This window comes from Larus michahellis, chromosome 1, assembly GCF_964199755.1.
Source record: "Larus michahellis chromosome 1, bLarMic1.1, whole genome shotgun sequence".
NCBI lineage: Eukaryota > Metazoa > Chordata > Aves > Charadriiformes > Laridae > Larus > Larus michahellis.
The window spans coordinates 897,604-918,408 of NC_133896.1; the positions used below are offsets into that span (position 1 = coordinate 897,604).

Consider the following 20,805-nt stretch of genomic DNA (forward strand, 5'->3'; position numbering starts at 1 on the left):
GAATAGGCACTTACACTGTCATCATCAGCGTCTATATTGAAGTTTATCTCTGCGATCCTGTCAAAGGGAGCACTGCAAAGAGAAGGGAAAGAAACTTCAGTGAAGGCATGGAGCAACGAAGCGCTTTTGCAGCACAAGACCAGGGGATGCGAACCACAGAGACGCTTGCTACGACCACTCAACGCCGCCTGCGTTTGTTCCCTCAACAGTCACTTTTGTGTTAAGCCCAACGGTCTCCTCTCTTTGAGCTGAAAGACTATTCCAGATTTTCATTCTTAGGTCTGATTCAATCCCCAAGTGAACAACCTTTGCCGTTATCCTGTTGACATGGTATTTTGAGGCTTCACGACAAGCCCAGCACTGCCCGGGCTGTTACTTTGCAACTCTCATGGTATCCATGGAGCATAAAGGTTATCCTCATTTTTTATACCGCGTCTTTCCAGCTGCACCAAATCTTGTTGAAAAACACCAAACTCGTAATTAATTGAGAAGAGACGGAGCCGCACCCATTTGCTCTGGGATTCCAGTGCTACGGTCGCCCACGCGTTCCACTGGGCTCCTCGGCCCCAGGGAGACGAGACCCGCAACGGGAGCGAATCCCGCGCGGTGGGGATGTACCCAGAGATATCCAGGAGGGGCTGCACCCGCCTGCGCTAACGTCGTCACAGCCACGCCAGGGATCTCGGTGTACTCGCGGCTCAACAACCCGCTGCGTTACTAAGACACACTTGGCTGGAAGGATCGTTAAATAACCCGATTTCTGATTTCGACCCGAGCGTCTGCTCTAAGAACAGCAGAGGGGGCTACAGGCCGCAAATCTCCAACCTACTGGCCCAGTGCGGGTCCGCAGCATTTCCTCACCGTGCCCACGTCTCTCTGACTTTCAGCAGTGTCATTTGCTTTTAAAGACAACTGTTCAGTTAGTAACAAATACTGTCAGGCACATCACCAGGACATCGAAACATGATTAACACTTTTCAAAATATTCGAATTCCTATCTGCAACCGTTCTCAACAGCTGGAAAACAGCTGGCAGGGAGCAGCATTCCCAGATCATTCAAGACCAGAGCAGTTTTACAGGATATTCTTCTTTTCTACTGACAAAGACAGAGGAGTCCAGCACATCTCAGTTACAGTTTGTTCAGTTTCAAGTTCATTTTCAAAATGGACATCAGCTGCCTTCAGCAGCTCCTCACGTAAATTCTCTCTCCCCCTCCACCCCCACACTCCCAAGTTCAGTATTTGCTGCTATCTGATAAGAAGTTAAAAGTGTATTTTATTTTTAAAAAATGTGTGGAAGTAAGTAATCCATGTTCACTCTCACGTAAACTCCCCTAGTCTGGAACTTTTTGGCCTTATTAAAGCTCTGGACATCCATAATGCTCAGGAAAAAAAAGGTGGGAAAGCTGGACTCCAAAATCCGTCTCCATGTTAGAAGACGGTTCCCGACTATTTGGCAAACACCTTACTGGAGCTCCTCAGACCCCAAGGACCTTACGACTCTACTTTGATTCATGTTTGGAAGCAGCTCTGAAGCAGCCAAACTATTTCCACATCATCATTTCATTTAAGGTATTTCATGGAGCCCAGCAGTCGCTAAAAATACAGTTTGAGCAGAACCAGCAAAAAACTCCTCAGTAAATCAGACGCGGAGCAGGCAGAGTGGGAGCGATGTGGCGTGTCCGGCGCTTTCTGAGCCAAAAGCTCCCCGTTTCTGTCGGGCTCCAGGACAGCAGGACGCGGCGGCTCCCTGGGGAGCAGCCCCGAGCCGTGCGGGCCTGCGAGTCCCAGCCCTGGCAGGGTCCCTACCGCGGGTACTGCCACAACCCCCCCCACCCTGGATGACAAACAGTTCTTTTGATCCAGAGGATCACTGCCGCAAGGCAGAAGTGAATGGGCAAAACCGACGAGCAGGAAACACGCTGGGTGCCCTGGAGCACTCCTCTGTCAATAAACGTCTACTCAACAGTTACAATTTCTGAACCATTATGGCCAAGTGGGATAACGACAGTCCCATTCATTTCCTGCGCCACAATTTTTAAGGCGAGAAGATGAGCTGTGGTTTTAATTAGATTACAGGAGCTCTATAAAAGCACCACCACTTCTGAACACCGAATTCAGCAAATTGCGTAACATTAAATCCACCTCTATCTGCTGCCTTTGAGCTGTTATTTGCTCCTGCCTTATCTATGTTTCCTAATTCCTAAGAGAGAAAATGGCTAAATTTTTCCATGGACTTCATCAGAACACTATTCTTTCTTCTAATTTCAATAAGGACTTACTGCCACTGGAGACTATCTGGGTAATTGCCTAGACTTAGCTCTAATGCTTTGCTTTCTGTGCAATTAAATTTATTCTAGAATATGGCTGGATAATAATTGTGTGTTTTATTAAAAATGTCTCTCTCCAAAATGAAGAAGCACTTTTCCTCGGTTCTACAACCGCCTTTGGAGAGCAGAGATGAATTCCTATAAAACGACAAAGAGGTCAGCTGTTCTCCAAGCCACCCGTCAGTCTTCTGTTTGTCTCAAACCGAAGGAGGTACACAGCAAGGTTCACTTTAAAACCTGAACTAGAAGAAGGAAGATTAGATGCGAAGAGGCTTAAACGCTGAAGTTTTATAAACTTACTTGATATTATCGTCCTGGTCTGCAAACTCCTCATCGTTAAAGCCAAACTGATCCACAAAGTTAGCTGTCATCTGCTGGATCTGGTACTCGGAGAAGGCCTGAGCAACGGAAACCATACCATTAAGGTGTCCAAAGACATTCAATTAAGCTGGCTGAAAACACATATTCTAAAAAGCATTAAAATCGTAGAAAACTGACGAACTTTGAGAAATCACCTACTCCAACCTCCTTTCTCAAAGCAGGATCTCAAACAGGCTTCTGCGAGTCCAGGACAGACGCTTCTCTGATCTGCTCTGAACTTCCATGGAGAGTTAGGAAATTTTCCTAGGAAACCATCTGTTGGCTTCATTACTCTACTAGACTGTTGTATCGGGGTTTTTTCATGTTTGCTTTCCCCTGATGCAATATGAAATTTCCCTTGCTGCAGCTTACGCCCCCTGTGGACGTCAAGAAGGTGCTTCTCCCTTCCTCTCAATCCCTCTTGCTTGTAGGACAAGGCGTATGTCTCCACACAATCTCGTCTTCTCTTGACCAATTGGACCAAATTCTTTCAACTTTTCTTCCTGTGTCACGTTCTACACCTCTGACCATTCTCATTACCATCCTCCAGCTTACCTTTGGCTAACACAAATCCCTTCGGAAGTTCACTGCCTCTGCCTGGACGCTCCCCAGGGGAATGGGGAAATTCCTCCACATGTCTCTGAGACAACGCTCCCACCCCTCATCCACCAGGTTCCCCACAGCAGTGTGGCTCTCCTGTTCTCCAGCTGCCGTCTCAGGATAACTGCCCAGATCTGCTTTTGGTGCCGTTCCCGCCTAGTCATCCATGCCGCAGTCTCTAGTTATGAAAAGGATTGCTTCTGCCTCCAAACCGCATCTCACGCCTGCTCTTACGCATTGCGCTGGTTTTTCTCTCAAGATAATTTCTCCTATTTGGAGGAGAATTCTGAGCACCGGTCAGCAGCCCGCTCCAGCTCCACAGTTCAAACATGGGTCTCTGCAGCTGCACTTTGTCGTGACCCCACTGCAGCTGCTACGAAGTACCTGTGTTCGGCCTGAGGAGTTCTGCAGGCTCCTGCCAATATTTCTATTGATGCTTGCCACAATAAAATACAATTTTTTTTTCAAAGGCAATGCATTTTCCTTTTTTTAATGCATTTTCTAAGTATCAGACGAGGAAAAAAAGTTATTTGTAATGCCAGAGTAGCCCATTAGAGTATCTGGACAAAAGAATAACTATAAACTACTTTCAACCCCTTTTTAACCCTTAACTAGAAAATCTCAGATTGACCCTGTCTTTTCACTCCCTGTAGGTAACTTCCTTCTAAATCGGTTGAAACTGCTAGGTTCTGCTAATGCTCTTTATGTTCTCAGCATGAAAAAGAATTGGAAGAATTTGTCTAAATACTTCAGCCTGAAAAGGCAGCTTCCATATATTTGATGGAGCTTTAGCAGAGCACCTCAGATTTTGAGGATCCCGAGATCTTGGCTAAATGCAAGTGAACCCTTAATTACCTCCGTTTCTCCCTAAGTCAGGGCTTTTTACTGCTTGTAATGCTGCTGCTCCCTGCTCTTCACTGCTGACATAGCGTGGGGAGAACCAGGAAAAGAGCAAGAAATATGCAGTGCCTCAGAGAAACGTCAGACACATCACGTAACTGGGATGCGTACGCAGCCTGGGCCAAATTTATTCCCAATCGGAGTCTAGACCACCTAAGTAACTACGCTGGAGAAACACAAAAGAGCTGAACACACTAAGAGGAAAATTTCTGAAAATTTTGGAAGCTGCTGCATACTAGGCTGGATGATGGGGGAATCGGAGGAGCAAGCTTCCCAGGAATAGTGAAGAGCATGTTGTCAACCCACCTGTTGGAGAGAAAGTTCATTGGGAAAAGCACTCTCAATGTCTTCATCCTCACTGGAAGAGTGCAGATGGTGAGTGCTCACCTGGAAAGAAGTACAAAATAATAAGCACGAGTGAAAGCCAAGAAAGCTCAAACACCTTCGTTCCACACATACCATCAAAGACCAAACTCCTCAGAAGGCAGAATCTGTCCCCATGAATAAGACGGGGACGTGGACTAGAGTTTACCAGAGCTGCCAGAAGAACTATTATGGAACTTGCTTTCTACAAACGCTCTACCCCTGGAAGCCTACTTCACAAAAACAAGCAAAAGAAGAAAAAACCCCAGTAGCATTCTTTTTTATTATTATTATTTTTTAGTTAAAGAAAGTCCAGAAGATAGCAGGCCTATCTGAAACATGCACAATATCACGGTTCTCACCAAATCCACTGTATTCCTCCTGTTTGTTTCCGTCAGCGTCTCTTCTACAAAACTCTCCCATCTCCCTCTACAGTCCTCAGGTAGCTCTGTAACAAGGAGGTCACCGTAAAGATTACCACAACTCATGAGAAGGATCAAAGCAGGTCACTAAGCCCCACTGGGCACCTGGAAGTTTTTGGGCAGCCACATGCACCTGCACATGAGCTAAGTAATGTCCGCGTTACGCAAGGACTCTGCAAAGTGAGTTACATTTTACTCCTGATTTTCTAAAAACGTTAAAATTCTGCAGAGAAAGGAAGATCTTTCATTAGGCCAAGCAGTAAGGTATTACTGGTCTTAACAACCTTACCGCGTTTGTGGGCTAAAGACACAAAACTTCTACAACTTCCTGAAAACCAACACACATGTGACTTAAGTCCTACTTTTTTATTCCTTTTCGTTCACGGTGACTGCGGTGGGTTGACCCCAGCCAGCACCCAAGCACCCCCCCAGCTGCTCACTCCCTCCACCCACAGCAGGATGCGGGAGAGAACTGGAAGACCGTAAGTGAGAAAAACTCATGGGTCGAGATAAAGAAGATTTAATAAGTGGAGAAAAGAGGAAAAACCCCTCAAACCCAGAGATGCAAAGGCACTCACTCAACACCCCCCACCAGCAGACCGATGCTCAGCCAGTCTCTGAGCGGGAGCTACCTCGCAAAGCCAGACCCCCGTTCCTGCTGCGGAGAACACAGCATGGACCAGCCCTTCAGCCCGCCCAGCTCAGGGCTCCGGCTCTGTCCCTTCCCAGCCCCTCGTCCATCCCCATCTGCCCCCGGGGCCGGGGACAGAGCGGGTGAAAGCCTTGGCGCTGGGCAAGCACCAGGCAAGAGCTAAATCAGTGGCGCGCTATCAACAGCGGTTCAGTCCCAAATGCGAACCACAGCACCGCACGGCTGCCGTGAGTACAGTTATCTTCATCCCAGCCAGAGCCAGCACAGAAAACCAACACAGAAATAACTGTAACTTGTGAAACTTTCAGTCTTTACTAAAATATTTGTGACTTCTCAGTTTTCCTGTGGATATAACACACCAGGTCTCTACATTACCGTTTGATATGTTTGTTAGATGCCAAAAATGGAAACTCAGGTCACATTTGTGCTCATTGTTTCCCTTAATAGATGCAGATGGAAAATCTGATTTCCTCTCACACAAAAATGTCAGATAGAACTAGTTCTCTAAAAATAAAAGTCTGATGAAGACCTGATGGACAAAGCCTGGCAACGCGACTATCTCCGACAAAGCGGAGGTGTAGGGTCCCTGCGACCATGTACTCTGGTGTCTCCTCTCAGGCAGGTGTAAGAATAAGGAAGCATAAGAACACCCCATATAAACACCTCCCCAGAATGCTCCAAATAAGCACAATAAATGCACACTTAAATCTGGATGAAAAGCAGCATTCTTTAGCACAAAAAGGACACCTTCAGCCTCCGGCTGCAAAAACAAAGTTCCAACAATTTCAATGTAATTGTTTGAAAACAAAGAGCATCCAAATTTGGTCGGGACATTTTGTTAAGTTATGGGAAATATTTAACTAAGAATCTTTTTCATTATAAAAGGGACTCTCGTGAAATACATGCAATAAAAGTCTCCCCAAAAGGCCTGCAAGGATTATTTAATCAAGAAAAAACAGAGAAAGGTGCACAAACCTTTAATGAACTCACTAATCTGAGTCTGCATGGGGCCCTTCTCCATGTTCTGCACCACGGCGTTGGCTATCCGGGTGAGGTGGCCCATGTTGCCTCGCCTCATTCCACCTTCTGCCCTGAAAAGAGAAAACAGCCAGTAGCAACCAGCCGAGCACTGGGAACCCCGGGGTCACAGTCACATCACGACACACTGAGAGCGTCCCGCTGCTGCAACAGCCAGACACAGGTACCCAATGCTCCAGGGAGGGTTAGGACAGAGGACGCAGCAGAGAGCAGCAGGGACGCTCCCTGCTCCCACGGGCCCGGCACGGGAGGAGATCACCCACAACAGAGGAACCTGGCTGCAGTTTGTCATGTTTTGAGAGGGGAGAGATCGTAGAATCACAGAATTGTTTAGGCTGGAAGGGACCTTAAAGACCATCCAGTTCTGACCCCTGCCACAGGCCCGGGTCTTCCTTCCAAGGCTGAGGGACCCCCCTTCCAAGGCTGAGGGATTTGGGTCTCTTCAGTCTGGAAAAAAGACGGCTGAGGGGGGACCTTATCAACGCTGATAAATACTGAAAGGGGGGGTGTCAGGAGGATGGGGCCAGGCTCTTCTCAGTGGTGCCCGGGGACAGGACAAGGGGTAACGGGCACAAACTTGACCATGAGAAGTTCCACCTAAACACATGGAGGAACTTCTTTGCTGTGAGGGTGGCAGAGCCCTGGCACAGGCTGCCCGGAGAGGTGGGGGAGTCTCCGTCTCTGGAGCCATCCCAAACCCCCTGGACGCGTTCCTGTGCCACCTGCTCTGGGTGACCCTGCTCTGGCAGGGGGTGGGAGGAGATGGTCTCCAGAGGGCCCTTCCAACCCCCATCACTCTGTGATTTTGTTACACCTCCCACCAGCCCACGTTGCTCCAAGCCCCGTCCAACCTGGCCTTGAACCCCTCCAGGGATGGGGCAGCCACAGCTTCTCTGGGCAACCTGGCCCAGGGGCTCACCCCCCTCACAGCAAAGGATTTCTTCCCAAGATCTCATCCCAATCTCCCCTCTTCCAGTGTAAAACCCTTCCCCCTCGTCCCATGGGGCAGAGTGGCTGGAAAGCTGCCCGGCAGAAAAGGACCTGGGGGTGCTGGTGGATGGCCAGCTTAACATGAGCCAGCAGTGTGCCCAGGTGGCCAAGAAGGCCAACAGCGTTCTGGCTTGTATCAGGAATAGCGTGGCCAGCAGGAGCAGGGAAGTGATGGTGCCTCTGTACCCGGCACTGGTGAGGCCTCACCTCGAGTGCTGTGTTCAGTTCTGAGCCCCGCTGTACAAGAGGGACATTGAGGTGCTGGAGCGTGTCCAGAGGAGAGCGACCAGGCTGGTGAGGGCTCTGGAGACCTGGGCATATGAGGAGAGGCCGAAGGAGCTGGGCATGTTTAGCTTGGAGAAGAGGAGGCTGAGGGGAGACCTCATTGCCCTCTACAGCCACCTGAAAGGAGGGTGGAGAGAGGTGGGTGTTGGCCTCTTCTCCCAGGGGAATAACGACAGGACCAGAGGAAATGGGCTGAAGCTGCAGCAGGGGAGGTTTAGATTAGAGATTAGGAAGAATTACTCTACTGAAAGGGTGGTCAGGCACTGGAACAGCCTGCCCAGGGAGGGGGTTGAGTCACCATCCCTAGAGGTGTTGAAGAAACGTCTAGATGTGGCACTTCAGGGCATGCTCTAGTGGCAGAGATTGTAGGGAGTTTTGTGTGTGTGTATGGTTGGGCTCGATGACCTCAAAGGTCCTTCCCAACCATGAAGATTCTATGATTCTGTGGCTCCCCTCCCTGATCCAGAGTCCCTCCTGGGGTGACAGTCACTCACCCACTTTGAATGCACCAGATCAAATTTAAGCCAGTTACAAAGAGGAAGCTGATGGGGTACACTGGAAGAGCAGTGCAGAAATAAACAATCTGCTTATAATTTCCACTAAAAAAACCTCTCAGCAATAAGAATTTACATCACCACTACTGGAAAAGCTTTAGGGTTTTACTTGCAATTGAAGTATTAAGCAGATGAATCCAAGAGAACAAAAGACACTAATCTCCAACCACTAGATTTCCCCTTACAAAGAAAATCTAAGCAGCTAACACTAAGTCCAAGCAGTCTCCAAGTGTCTCTTCTTTGAGCCTTCGCTGGTTCTCCTCCACTGGAGAGCAAAGCAGCAACCTCAAAATCGGGGGATGAAGCGCCTGAAATAATTCTGCTTTCCACAGCATCCAAAGAAGGACTGATGAGATTTGGGAAGAAAAATGTAAACCCTAGTGGCAGATTCCCGCTACGAAATTCCACAGGACCACATTTAGAAACAGCCTTTCTGCCTTTAAACCAGCAGGTGCTGGAAAGAAGCCCAGACAAAGCTCTTACATACAATGCTATTATTCATTGTAACGTTATGCACATTAACGTATCCCAAGTCCCAAAGTCAAATTCAGAAATTATTAATTCTTGATGTAGCACACGGAGCAACCAAGGCTGACTCAAGCCACCAGAAATAAAACTGGTGGGTCAGAATCAAACTAAACAAAAATAAACCCCTTATGAACAGGACGACAAGAAGTTTTCACCTCAATTCATCGAGTCTCCAGCTGTAAAACAAAGCTTTCTTTCCGAGACGCTAACAGAGCCAAGCATAACGAAGAATTTCATTTTCCCTTGGGGGAGAGGAAGACAGGGAGTTAATCTGGAGCTGGATGCGGTGCTCGTGTCAGTCCTCCCCCGCCTCGCTTGGCGCAGCAGCCCAAGCCCATGGGTCGAACACAGCGACGCCATCGGCGGTACCAGCTCTCCCGACCGCATGCGCTTACAGCTACATTTTCGAGCCTTTTTTTTTTTTTTTCCAAATGAACCCCACATTCCTTGAAAAGCGTAATCATCACCCCCTGAATCTCTAAAAACGGGTAAGTTTATACTGAAATTATCTCAGGTTTCCCCTAATGCTGGAGCTGAACACGTGGAGGTGAGGAGGCTGGATGGTTTGGAAGAACACCTGCATCACCCCTCCACATCTTCCTCTTCCAAAATACAGAGCACAAATTGCCCAGAGCCCCCCCGACGCCCCCGTCTCCCCAGGGCAGCGGGGAAGGGGGGTGCCCGGAGCCAGGCTGCCCCAGCCCTGCGAAGAGCTGGAGAAAACCCGCGGGCAGACGGGGCGAAAGGACGCAGCAGTGTCCTGTCGCTCTCCATAAAAACGCAGGGTTTTCAGCAAACCCGCAAAGCTCAGCTTTCTCAAAAACATAAAGTGCACGGGGAGAAAAGCAGCGTACTGCGATGCTGTGTCTGTCTTCGGTTGTATGCTCCAGGAGGCCCAATACAAGACTGTTTCTGAGCTGAGCAGCCCTTAGCACACCGCTGGAACGCAGCCAGCAAACACGCAGAATTAACCTCTATTTCAACAGTTCTAAATACGTTTTATCAACTGTGCCGCAATTGGTGGTTACTACATTTACACGAATAGGAAGGCAAACGAAGATGTGCTACAGTAAACTGATGTTTCCTATGCACTCACATCGCTGACCAGACCTACGTTATTTTAAATCCTAACTACCCGGGCAGATCAAACGGACTGCAGCAAAAGAATTACGTGGGTTACCTAGGAGTTAAGTTCTAGTAGTTACAAAGGCCTTCATCAGGAACATACGGAATAACTAAAACTAAGAGAACCCAAAGAGAAAATCCAGGACCCAACAAGGAAATATATCACCGCCATTCTTGTTGATGATCCTTAAGAAATATTTCCCAACTCTCAGTTTGGGATCTCTGACCCTGGGGCTCCCAGTGCTTGACTCCGTCTCCTCACAGAGTGCACACAACCATCTCCATAAAACCTCAAACTTGTTAAAGCACACTATCTGAGACACCTCTCAGCTCAGTATTTTTTCTTGCCATTAAAATTCTTTCCAGTGGGGTGACTGGAACTGTTTGGCATGAAATATGCATGAGCTCTAGTTCCTATCTAATTTAATTAGGAAAACTCTTAAGCAGCAACCACAGATTACTTCTGTTACCTATAAAACTGTGCACAGTTCTAGTTGTGCAATGCAACTATCACCAAAATTTGTTATCAACAGCCCAAGGGGTTGCAAAGGGAAAAAAACAAAACAAAAAAAAAACCCCAACCAAAACAAAACAACCAAAAAAATCAACCCAAAACCCAACCCAGCAATTATGGCCTGACAGTAAGCCCACAATAATTATGTGGGACTACAAAGCACTTTGAAGCCATAAAGAGCCCAAAATAGTGAGGGAGGACCGAAACATTTAGATGGACGAAGAAAGAGAAGCCTAGGTAATATTCTCATTTTAATATGCTTTAGGTTTTTTAAATTATTTAGTTCTTATAATCATTGCAATCAGCAATATTAGTATTAAACGCAGGGGCAAATCTGCTCGCCCACCTCAGCTCCATACAGGTGCTCACCATAGGGAGAATATAATTATGCATTTAAAAAAAAAATTAATATTTTGTATAATTAATCTGTTATGTAATTTCCCGAGAAAGCAAGAACGAACCATATTGTGCATCTGAGCTGAGATGTTATAAGCATTTTTAAAAAATCATGCTTTCAAGTTACATGCCTATTTGGTGAATTTGCTTTTTAACATGCCAATAATGCTAATTCCAAACTACAATTGAAATCCAAATCATTTTAGACGCCATTAAAATATAAATTATCCAAATAACTGGAAGCCTATTTCAAGGCAATATTCTCAACCCGCAGCCCTAGCCGGGCCCTTCTGCCCCCGCAGTCCCTTACTGGATTTTGTCATTGGCTTCCCAGGCATCCAGTATCCTTTGCACGAGGCAGCACTTCTGGAACAGCTGGAGGGGAAAAAAAAAAGAGATAGAAAGAACATTTCAGAAGTCTGCCAAAGTACGACTCATGCCTCAGGAAGCCTGTACTGAACTGGAGTTACTTTTGCTCGTTCCTTCACTCCTACTGAACAAGAACGTAAAGTTCAGCACTTGTCTTTCCCAAGAGCTCAAGTTTCTTCTCCCTCAGTTTTTTTTCCTCAGAGGACGCAGGGAAAACAGCACTACCTCCAACATCTCCAGCCTGCTGCGGGGCTCCACGTGAGCAGCAGTGCACAACGCTGTGGGCATTTTACAAACACAACACGAAGTTTTCATCATTAGGGCCACCATGCAGAAGCTAAAATGTAATTGTCTAGTTGTAGTCCAAAGTTTATATGCATCTTTGCTAAAAAAATTAAATAAAAATGGATTCACCAGCCCGTTAAATGAGGTGGGCGGTATGTTTATTTTGTAATTGGATGCTAAAAACGAATTTACAAAACAAATACACTTCCATCCAGAACTGAGAGAAACAAATTATATCTAGACCCTTATAAATAAACTCCACGCTCCTGAACAGCTCGTCATGCCGTTTTCTCGTTAATGCCCATTCCGGCTGAGTCCGTCAGTCTGACATCCTCAGGTGACGCGACCAGACTTACATGAGTAACCATGATATTCTCCGTGTTGGTTTCCGGAGTCTCTAAGTTCTCTGTGGCCACGTTTCCATTCAGCACCTCCTCTCTGCTCTCTGGGTCGTTCGTGATAGTTCTTCCCTCTTGCACAGAGTGCGAGAGAATAGCTGCTATGGACAACTCCACTTGGAAATGCAAAAAGTTATTCCATGTGTATTTAAAAAATAAGTCCTGGAACAAAATGAGAAACAAAGGAAGTCACTCTTGATACATCTGCCAGTTCTTAGCAATTGAATGATATCAGAACGCTGCCCAACTGGTTGTTTAATCAGCAGTTCCGCTAAAACCCATCTACGTATGTGCTGCAGCATCCACTGAGGGCTCGAGCGCGCTCTCTCTGCCCTGCTGCAATGTGTACTTCCAGTAAGCGCGCACTGGAAACGCTCTCGTGCACAGCCAGGGCTCGCAGCACAGACACACTGAAAAAAAAATGTCGTCTATTCTGCGGCTGAATTAATCATACGAAAAGTATTAACTAAATAATTTCTAAGTATAAAAATAATTTTCTGAAAGACCGCCCGGGTTATTTTGGCAGTTTTCAGAACGTGTCCCTGTTCACAGCCAGCCAAAGAGAGCGGCTCTCGGTGTTACAAGGGCTGTCACGCACACCATACCCAAGCCTTCTCCGTAACCAGCCTATTTGGCACCTGCGCTACCGAACGACTGTAACAACAAACGTGAAGCATGAGGTTCCGTACAAAATACCGAGCAACTGTATTTGCATTACAAAAGCTATTCTGAGAATGGATGTTCCTACTTTCAGCAGATTAGAAAAGTAATTCTAGACACTGGCGCACGTGGAACAAAGCACCTTGCGCAGAACAGATGAAAGGGAAAGCAAAAATGTTCCCAGTTTAAAGTCATTCCCTCTCTCCCCGTTGAGAGAGTCACGGCGTATTACTCACAAGTAATAAATTCATGGTACTGAGTCTGCATAGTTCCTGATTAATACTGGGAGTGTTTGTGTGAAGCAGAGCAGCTATTAGACGAGATCCATGAAGACGAGCGTTCCCCAGTGGCTCCTCCAGGACACCAATCGTAGTTAGGATCGCTGTTTTCTGTCGGGGAAACAGACAACGAGTACCTCAGCAAAGCGCAGCATTTCCTCGGGCGTATACGCTCAATGATTCAACTAAACCTAACTAGTTCATTTCATAAATATTCTCTGCAGGTAAACCTAAACCATCTGCCCGCACAGAGGACAGTGTCGTGCGACCACTGAGAGACTTGTACTTCCAAAACTGAACATTAAAATCAAAATATCCACTAACCAAAAGTTCCTCTCTTCGCCCGCTCCCCATCTTTACGCAAGCCACCGGTCCCAACAGATCTCTCCTCCTTCCTTTTACTCAAATACAACTTTCAAAATCCCTACAGCCTAGTCCCTAGGCACCTGAATGATAAACTTTAAGAGTGAATGTTTCTTCCAAAGACGTTTGTCTCTTCCAGCACGTGGCGCTTCCAGAAAATATCCAGGAAGCCTGTGTAGAAGGAAAGCCAAACCCTGAAATCAGTCGGGAGCCGTCTGCTCCCGAGAAAGGCTGAGATGCTTCACCTTGGGAGGGCTGAGCAGCAGCTGGTGGAAATCCTTTAGCCGGGGTTCAATCCCGTGTAAGATGCTGCTGTTGACAGTGTAAGACCTTTCAAATCCCTGAGTGTATGAGTCCATCAGTCCTTCCACTCTGCCAAGAAGAAAAGCACGGCAGTTAAGGTTTGACAACGTCTTAAAATGGTCTCCAGTCACGCTGTCCATGTTGGTTATTTCCCCTTGAAAAATAACTATGAATATGAAAAATAATAATTTCTAGCTACTGAATATATTTACATAACTACACTACATTAACGTATCACTTACAGGATGACATCACATAATCAAACCTGTGAGTGAGATGAGTGGGAAGACAGAATAGGCTGTCTGCAGAGATGACAGAGACAAATTACCAAAGTGCTTCCTGGTTTTTAAAACTTCCCAAACATTTGAAAAGTAAATTACATCAGCAAGAGTTAGCTGTAAACATTTGTTAAAAACCGCAAACCTTCCACAAGCGTTCAAAAAGATGTACGTAAACATACTGAGGACACCCTTGAGCAGGCGCGGAGCTGTGCTCACGATGGGCACAGGGGATGGCAACAAGTGTCACCAGCCCCCTCCGAGGGCAGAGCCCCACACTGGGATAAAAGAAAGGCTCTCCTCCAGCAGCGAGGTGTAATTCCAGCAAGGCAGGAGTGGGCGAGACAGGAGCCCCCAAGCCCCTAACTCGTCACCCTTCAGAGACGCCGGGCACAGACACGGCAGAATCAGTACCTCAACTTCTCGCTTTTAACTCTGCACGTGACTTTCAGAGCAGCACCTGGTTTGCCCAGTGCCGCCTCCCGCCCTCCCTTCCAATAGCTCTTCCCAACCTTCCGTTACCTCCTTCACGCTTCCTTATTTTCTCCTTTTTTAGAAATTGGGATTTTTCAGTGTCTCTCTTCCTCCCTAGAACTCTCTTTTGCCTTTTCTCTCCTCTATCTCCATCAAAAGACATAGAAGGTAGATATAATTTTAAAAAACAAAATTAAGCTACACAGCCCCGTATATAATACGTACACACGCACACGTCACCCCACAGGTTACGAGTGATGAGCCATTTTCTGCCCCACCCTGCACACGTTCTGCTGGAAGGTCTCCTGTAGACGGGCAAGAACCAGGAAGGGCCCAGCTGCCAACTGGTACCACTGGTACAGCCACTGCGTCGAAACCAAACAGCTCTCCTTGTTTTCCAGACAGCACTTCTCCATTTTTGCCCAGGTAAAAGGAGACTGGAGTTCCCAACATTGTTCTTTGCTAGAGAACCTTACCCAGAGCGCCTTGTTTCCAGCAACGTTAGAAGAACTTGTGTTCCGTTCACTATGCAATTTTCAGTCTGTTCTCCATCAAACATATTCTTCAGGAGCTGCTCCACACATTCCTGCCTGTTGGTCAACACACACACATCAGAAGTGTAAGAATTAGAAGTATTTGGCAGTTGCTTTAATCACAAAATATCCACTTCTGGGTCTTCTGGGGAAAAAAAAGGCTGCAATTTCCCCCCCCTCCCCGCCTTTTTTTAATTAGCAAGAACAAAGACATTCCTCTCTAAAGCCTCCTATGACGAGAGTGGTTCTACACCAGGCTTCTGAACTTGCTTTCTCAGCTCTAAGGCAAGCCCTGGTTATAGACACCTAGACTCCAAACCGAACTGTCGTCCTCCTTTATCAACAGGATATACCTCTTAATTAGAAACTGGAAGACGACCCAAGTGTCAACTCAGCCAAATGAATTTGTTAAAGCCAACACGAAGCTATGAGCTGACAGCCTAAAATGATCCCTCAGAATGGCAGAAGACAGAGTGGAAGTTGACCCTTCTCATTTGCCACTGGCAGAAGATGATCTAGGACCTGGAAACGGAGGCCAACAAATGCAAACTGTAAATAATATGCACATTTTTCGTAGTCTTAGCTATTACCTCCTTGACATATTTTAATCAGTTCACCATCCTTTTGAGCCCTTAAAGCAAGATAAGATGCCTGACGGATCTGGGGCCAGGTAAGGGATCACCAAGTGAAGTGCTGAAGACGCTGCAGCCAGAATCAATAATGACCATGGTCTCTTCCAGCATTAAAAATTATTCTGACACTCAAACATGGCCTTAGAATTGAAGAATAATTAGCACAAAGGCGACGGCGCACTTCTCTCTCCTGTTTGCCACGCTAAATGAGTAACAGATCGGAGGAACACGAGGTCCGCGCTGGGGCTGGTCCTCACCCACAGCCACCGAGCTGCAGCAGCGCCTGCTCCCACCTCAGCGTTCCCATTCTTCCCCGTGCCCGTTCTGTGGATGTTAATGAGGGTTCTCCAAAACCCAGTACTCAGCAAGTGCCTTTCTTGACTTGCCAAGTCACATGTCCAGCTAAAAACAGTATTACTCAAGTTCACAGCCCAATTTTTACTATTTTCTAACGTTTGAAAAAAATCTCATTTGCATTTGTATAAATAAAATATGAGATAAAAATGTAAAATACATGAATAATGCATGAGATAAAATTATTTTAATAAGTAGCATCTAAATACACTCCATCAGCACAAGCACAAGAGGCAGGAAAGTGAAGTAACAGCTTACTGTAATTAACCGAATTCACTTCTATTGCACCCAGCCAGCAGACACTGAGAATCTAGATCTGAGATTTATTCTGTAACCCCCGTCACGGCTCTTTCTTGCTGCACTAGCTGATCATTAATTGATGATTCAGAGATAAAAAAAGTTACCCAAAGATCAAAAAAGGTTACCAGCAATGCCCAGAAAAACTGGCCAAGAAAAGTCAGGAGATGTGTGACTTTCAGCAGCAAGGTAACTTCTGCAGAAAAACACTCCTCTTCAAAATATTTTTTCTTCTAAGCAATGAAGTGGTGTGATGACCTCTAGAAATGCTTTTTCAAAGTGAAAAAGCACTTTTATTTCTTTCACGGAAGTTACAGGTAGTGCCTGAAACGTGGCGAGTGCCCAGACAGCCCAGCAGGGAGGGGAGGGACCCAAAGAGCCCCCGAGGGACGGAGGAGCCCAACTTCGAACCGCAGCTTTGCCCCGGTCTTTGTATCGTCAGGGGAATTGCTTCAGTTCTACCACTGGTGTCACAGCGGCTCTCGGGAAAGCCCACGGGCCGCGACCTCCTGCCCCCCCCAGAACTACTGAGAAAATCTAAAACTATGGAAAAAGTCGGAAATACCGCGTTCTCCACGGCCCGTTGCAGTGACCACCACCCTCATTAAAGGTTCCCAGGGCAACCAACCAGGTGTAAAAGAGCCTTTTTTGGTTTTAATCTCGTGTTGAATCTCCAGTAGGTGTTTTTAGCTTTGAAGCAAATACAGGAAGCGGTAAACACGCTAACATGAGTAATTTAAAACCACATTATGAAAAGCAAAGCAACAATGCAGAGGGGTAGACTTAACTTAAAAAATCAACATTTTTCTGGTACACGACTCATACTTAACATTATTTGGGAAATAACTCCTAATAAAAATATTCTTTGAATGTGCAAGGTTCTCATCATTTTTTTTTCCCCAGCAGTAATAGAGAAATTAGCTCTGGATTTAGAAAAAAAAACAAACAACTTCAAATGAAAAAAATCTTCCCACTTTCACTCAAAGCCGCGCGGGCACACAACCGCGGGGTCTGAAGAGACGTGGCGGGCCCCGCTGGGACACACGCTCCTCACAGCTGTCCGTCAGGAGAACACCTCCTGTCAAATGTAACTTAAAAACCTGAGACACCACAAATGCCGCTTTGCTGACTGTACACTAGGACTGTCTCACCACCCGATTACATCTGTCAAACCACCCAACAAACCCCAACAGTTTCCAAATGATGGAATTCGTTAGATTCCCCCCCCAACTACTTCCGCAGCAGATTACCTTCAATAACTTCTACGAGACCATGTGCAAACACAACAAAACACTTAAAACCAAAACAGCTTTCTTACTTTTTCCAGCCAAACCACCAGGCCTAATAAAAGACACCAATCTCTCTATTTACAAATCCTCTCTGCAAAGTTTATCAGGAGGCAGAAAGGGATTAAACCAATTATGTGTCTGTATTGTGACACGTCTCTAATTAAAGTACTGCACAACGATCCTGAGACACGAGGAGAGCTCCCACTGGTCCCAGGCGACAGGGCTTTGAGGGAAAAGGAGGTGACACAAACTCTAACGCCTTAGGGGACCCACGGGGACGGTAGGCAGAGAGGAGATCTGGATTTTCACCATCTAGCCACAAACGGACGGAGTGACCTTCTGAGCGATGAGGGAGGGCTGGGGAGGCGTCTGAAGCGTGCAGGAGGACTTCTGTCCGGGCTCCCCGTTTGGAGAATAAACCAGGGAGACAAACGGTGCGGTCAAAGGCAGAGGCAGGCAGACAAGCTTGGTGAGATCTATCAGGCAGCATTCCAGCATCACCTCATCTCTGGGGAAGCTCACCTAAGTTAAGACCTCCTCACCGGCTGTTTGACTCAGGAGCCAAAAGCAGCGTGCCAGAGGACACGGAGTGCGTGAGCAGACCTCGGCAAAGGCTGGGAGGAAGCTGGTAATGCCCCATCCAAAACAAAGTGCACGGTGACACGCAAGCTACTACGGTGAGAAACTCCTTCTCTTGTCACAGCATTTTCTTCCCCATTTTGCTGAACTGCAGCTTGGTGACCTGAAATCCGTCTATATGGAGCAACACTTTTACCGTCAGGAATGACAGCCAGCGTTTGGCCACGTACGCCTGAAGCCTTGCACCTGAAGTCACACCTGCCATCAAGGAACACCGTCAATACAGGAATTTTAAGATTTATCTTTGTGGGATTTCCCTCAACTATTGCCATCGCAGTTCGCCTTCCTCCTAATTCAGGCTGCCCAGAGAAGCTGTGGCTGCCCCATCCCTGGAGGGGTTCAAGGCCAGGCTGGACGGGGCTTGGAGCAACCTGGGCTGGTGGGAGGTGTCCCTGCCCAGGGCAGGGGGTGGCACTGGGTGGCCTTTAAGGTCCCTTCAACCCAAACCATCCTGTGATTCTGTGATACGCACTATGAGCATTTTAATACACTCATTGGTGTTGCCTTGTCCTGAATCCGGCTGTGAGCTCTGGGGATCACCAACCCCCATCTCCTGCCTTCAGGCAGAGCTACAAAACCCAGAAGTCTCACCAGAAGCGGTTAAGTGATGCTACAATTTAACAGCAGTGCTAAATGGTTGCCACAAACGCCAGGAGTTAAGCAGAGGCTTAAGACTACTTACTGCAGTTTGTGTCTCTGGGGAGCTATCAGCAGTGACAACAGTAGCAGCAATTAGTTTAGCAAGAGTCCTCTGACAAGTACTTACGATTCCAGTGCTGTGAGAAGTGGATCAGGCTCAGGTATATCCTGGAGTTGATTGCTCTGGTCTCTGCTCAATCTTATGATATCACACAGGGTCTGGGAAGCATTTGATTGCCTCTGCAAACAAGGACACAGGGCACATTTCAGGGCTAACGGCTCAACTTGGCTCATTCTGGCCGCCAGAGGAAATTTAACGTAGCTGGGGATGCAAGAAACTGAATAAATCAATTTTTCAGAACAAGTGCTACCATGCTCTAGATTATTCATCTGTTAAATATAACGTTGATGCGAATTATTAGAAGCATTAACAGATTTTAAAATCAAAGAGGAGGCCTCCCTGAACGTAGCAATTAAATGCAGTTAAAGATTTCAGAAAGTGCGGATTCTTTTATTATCTTCCTGACCAAGTGTGTTAACTCGCAAATTTCCCATACAAGCGTTTCATTCTTACTTCTCACTACTCAGGAGGTTTTCTTGCATGAAGAAAAATACATGGCTTGATAAAACCCTTTACAATTTAATTACTATGTATTAAAAGTCTCTAAAGTACTATTTTGCTAACTTAATCGTCTCATTCTGGCTATCAATCAAAGCCTCTCTGTAGCACTGTACGTGTAAGACCTTGTGCTGTAATTTAGCATTCACCCGTAAGACAGCGCTGCCGAGGGCATACAGATCAGCGTGTTACTTCCCAGTTTTTCTCTCAGAAGGGGCAATTTTTGCTGTGATGAGTGAGGGAATCACCTTGTCGCATTAACACTACACCAAAAGAATCCCGGGCCTCCCCGTTCGCTTTGGAGCTGGCGCTGGCAGGAACCTGTTAAGCAGTGCCCCCATCTCAGCCAACGCAGGAGATCAGCGTCCTTCCTTCTGCTCCTCCTGCTCAGCATCAGGGAGGGCAGTCAACACCCAGACGGGCAATAATAGCGTAGGAAACTCAAATCCAGACCGAGAGCTCCTGGCTCGGATCTTTTGTAAAAATTATTGAAAGGAAAAAGAAAAGAGCACTCGTATAATTGAACACTCGGCATGCCTTGCTCGTGGGCCAAGAGAACTGCAACTTGCAGATTTTATGACGGAATACCTACTTACTTATGGTCTAAAAAGAATAGAAAGTTACAGCAAACTGGTTAAGTTAAAAAGTTTTCAACAGCCTGTTTCAAACAGCAGGTTCCTACCCAAACCCAAGTCAGTTACCACTGGCTGCAGATACCGAGATAAACCGATGCAGCAGCAGAATGACCTACAAAATTGGTAGTAAAATAAGTCAAAATACAAGACAGCATTTTAGTATTGAGCTTGGACGGACATCCTGTCCTCTGGCTGCCACACAGATTGTCTCCTTCCAGAAGTCACCTGGGCACTATCGAAGAGACAAGAGGTTCTTCTGGACCTTACAGGACCCACTACCCACAAAGCCCAGACTCAGTCCCGTCATACTCACGTCCTCGTCTTGGCTTGAATGGATCAGTTCCACGAGTCGCTGAATAATCTTTGCTTCATTAAGCCACTGGAGGGGAAGGAAGGGGAAAAGAAAATCCTTGTTTGGCATCACAGAATTCAAAACAAGAGGATCTTCGCGAAGCTTTGCATAGCACAGGCTCTTCAAGGAGGGAAAGCCCTTTCCTTCTAATTCGTAATCAAAGCCACAGGCAACGTGCAAACTCCCCGAGGTGCAGAGAGAGATGCATTTTCATCTGCACCAGTACGTACACCCTGCCCGTGGAATTAAAAATCCAAATACCTTTGGAAAACATGGAACAGATCAGTCATAAACATTATCGCATCTGAAGCAGCATCAGCATAATTATCAACGTGTTCTGCTCCGACCATTT

General features: G+C 46.7%; 1 protein-coding gene across 6 annotated transcripts in view; it reads right to left on the reverse strand.

Moving 5' to 3' along the window:
• PPP6R2 (protein phosphatase 6 regulatory subunit 2) overlaps positions 1-20,805 on the reverse strand; it is a 105,563-nt gene that overhangs the window by 18,127 nt on the left and 66,631 nt on the right. For all 6 annotated transcript variants that reach the window (XM_074573101.1, XM_074573098.1, XM_074573103.1 and 3 more), the window contains 12 exons: positions 20,415-20,480; positions 18,975-19,087; positions 14,941-15,054; positions 13,655-13,781; positions 13,005-13,157; positions 12,067-12,270; positions 11,367-11,431; positions 6,602-6,717; positions 4,915-5,000; positions 4,496-4,576; positions 2,630-2,727; positions 15-72 (listed from right to left, as the gene is read on the reverse strand). In XM_074573101.1, the coding sequence (XP_074429202.1) occupies positions 15-72; positions 2,630-2,727; positions 4,496-4,576; positions 4,915-5,000; positions 6,602-6,717; positions 11,367-11,431; positions 12,067-12,270; positions 13,005-13,157; positions 13,655-13,781; positions 14,941-15,054; positions 18,975-19,087; positions 20,415-20,480 (1,281 nt within the window). The remainder of the gene's footprint in view (positions 1-14; positions 73-2,629; positions 2,728-4,495; positions 4,577-4,914; positions 5,001-6,601; positions 6,718-11,366; positions 11,432-12,066; positions 12,271-13,004; positions 13,158-13,654; positions 13,782-14,940; positions 15,055-18,974; positions 19,088-20,414; positions 20,481-20,805) is intronic.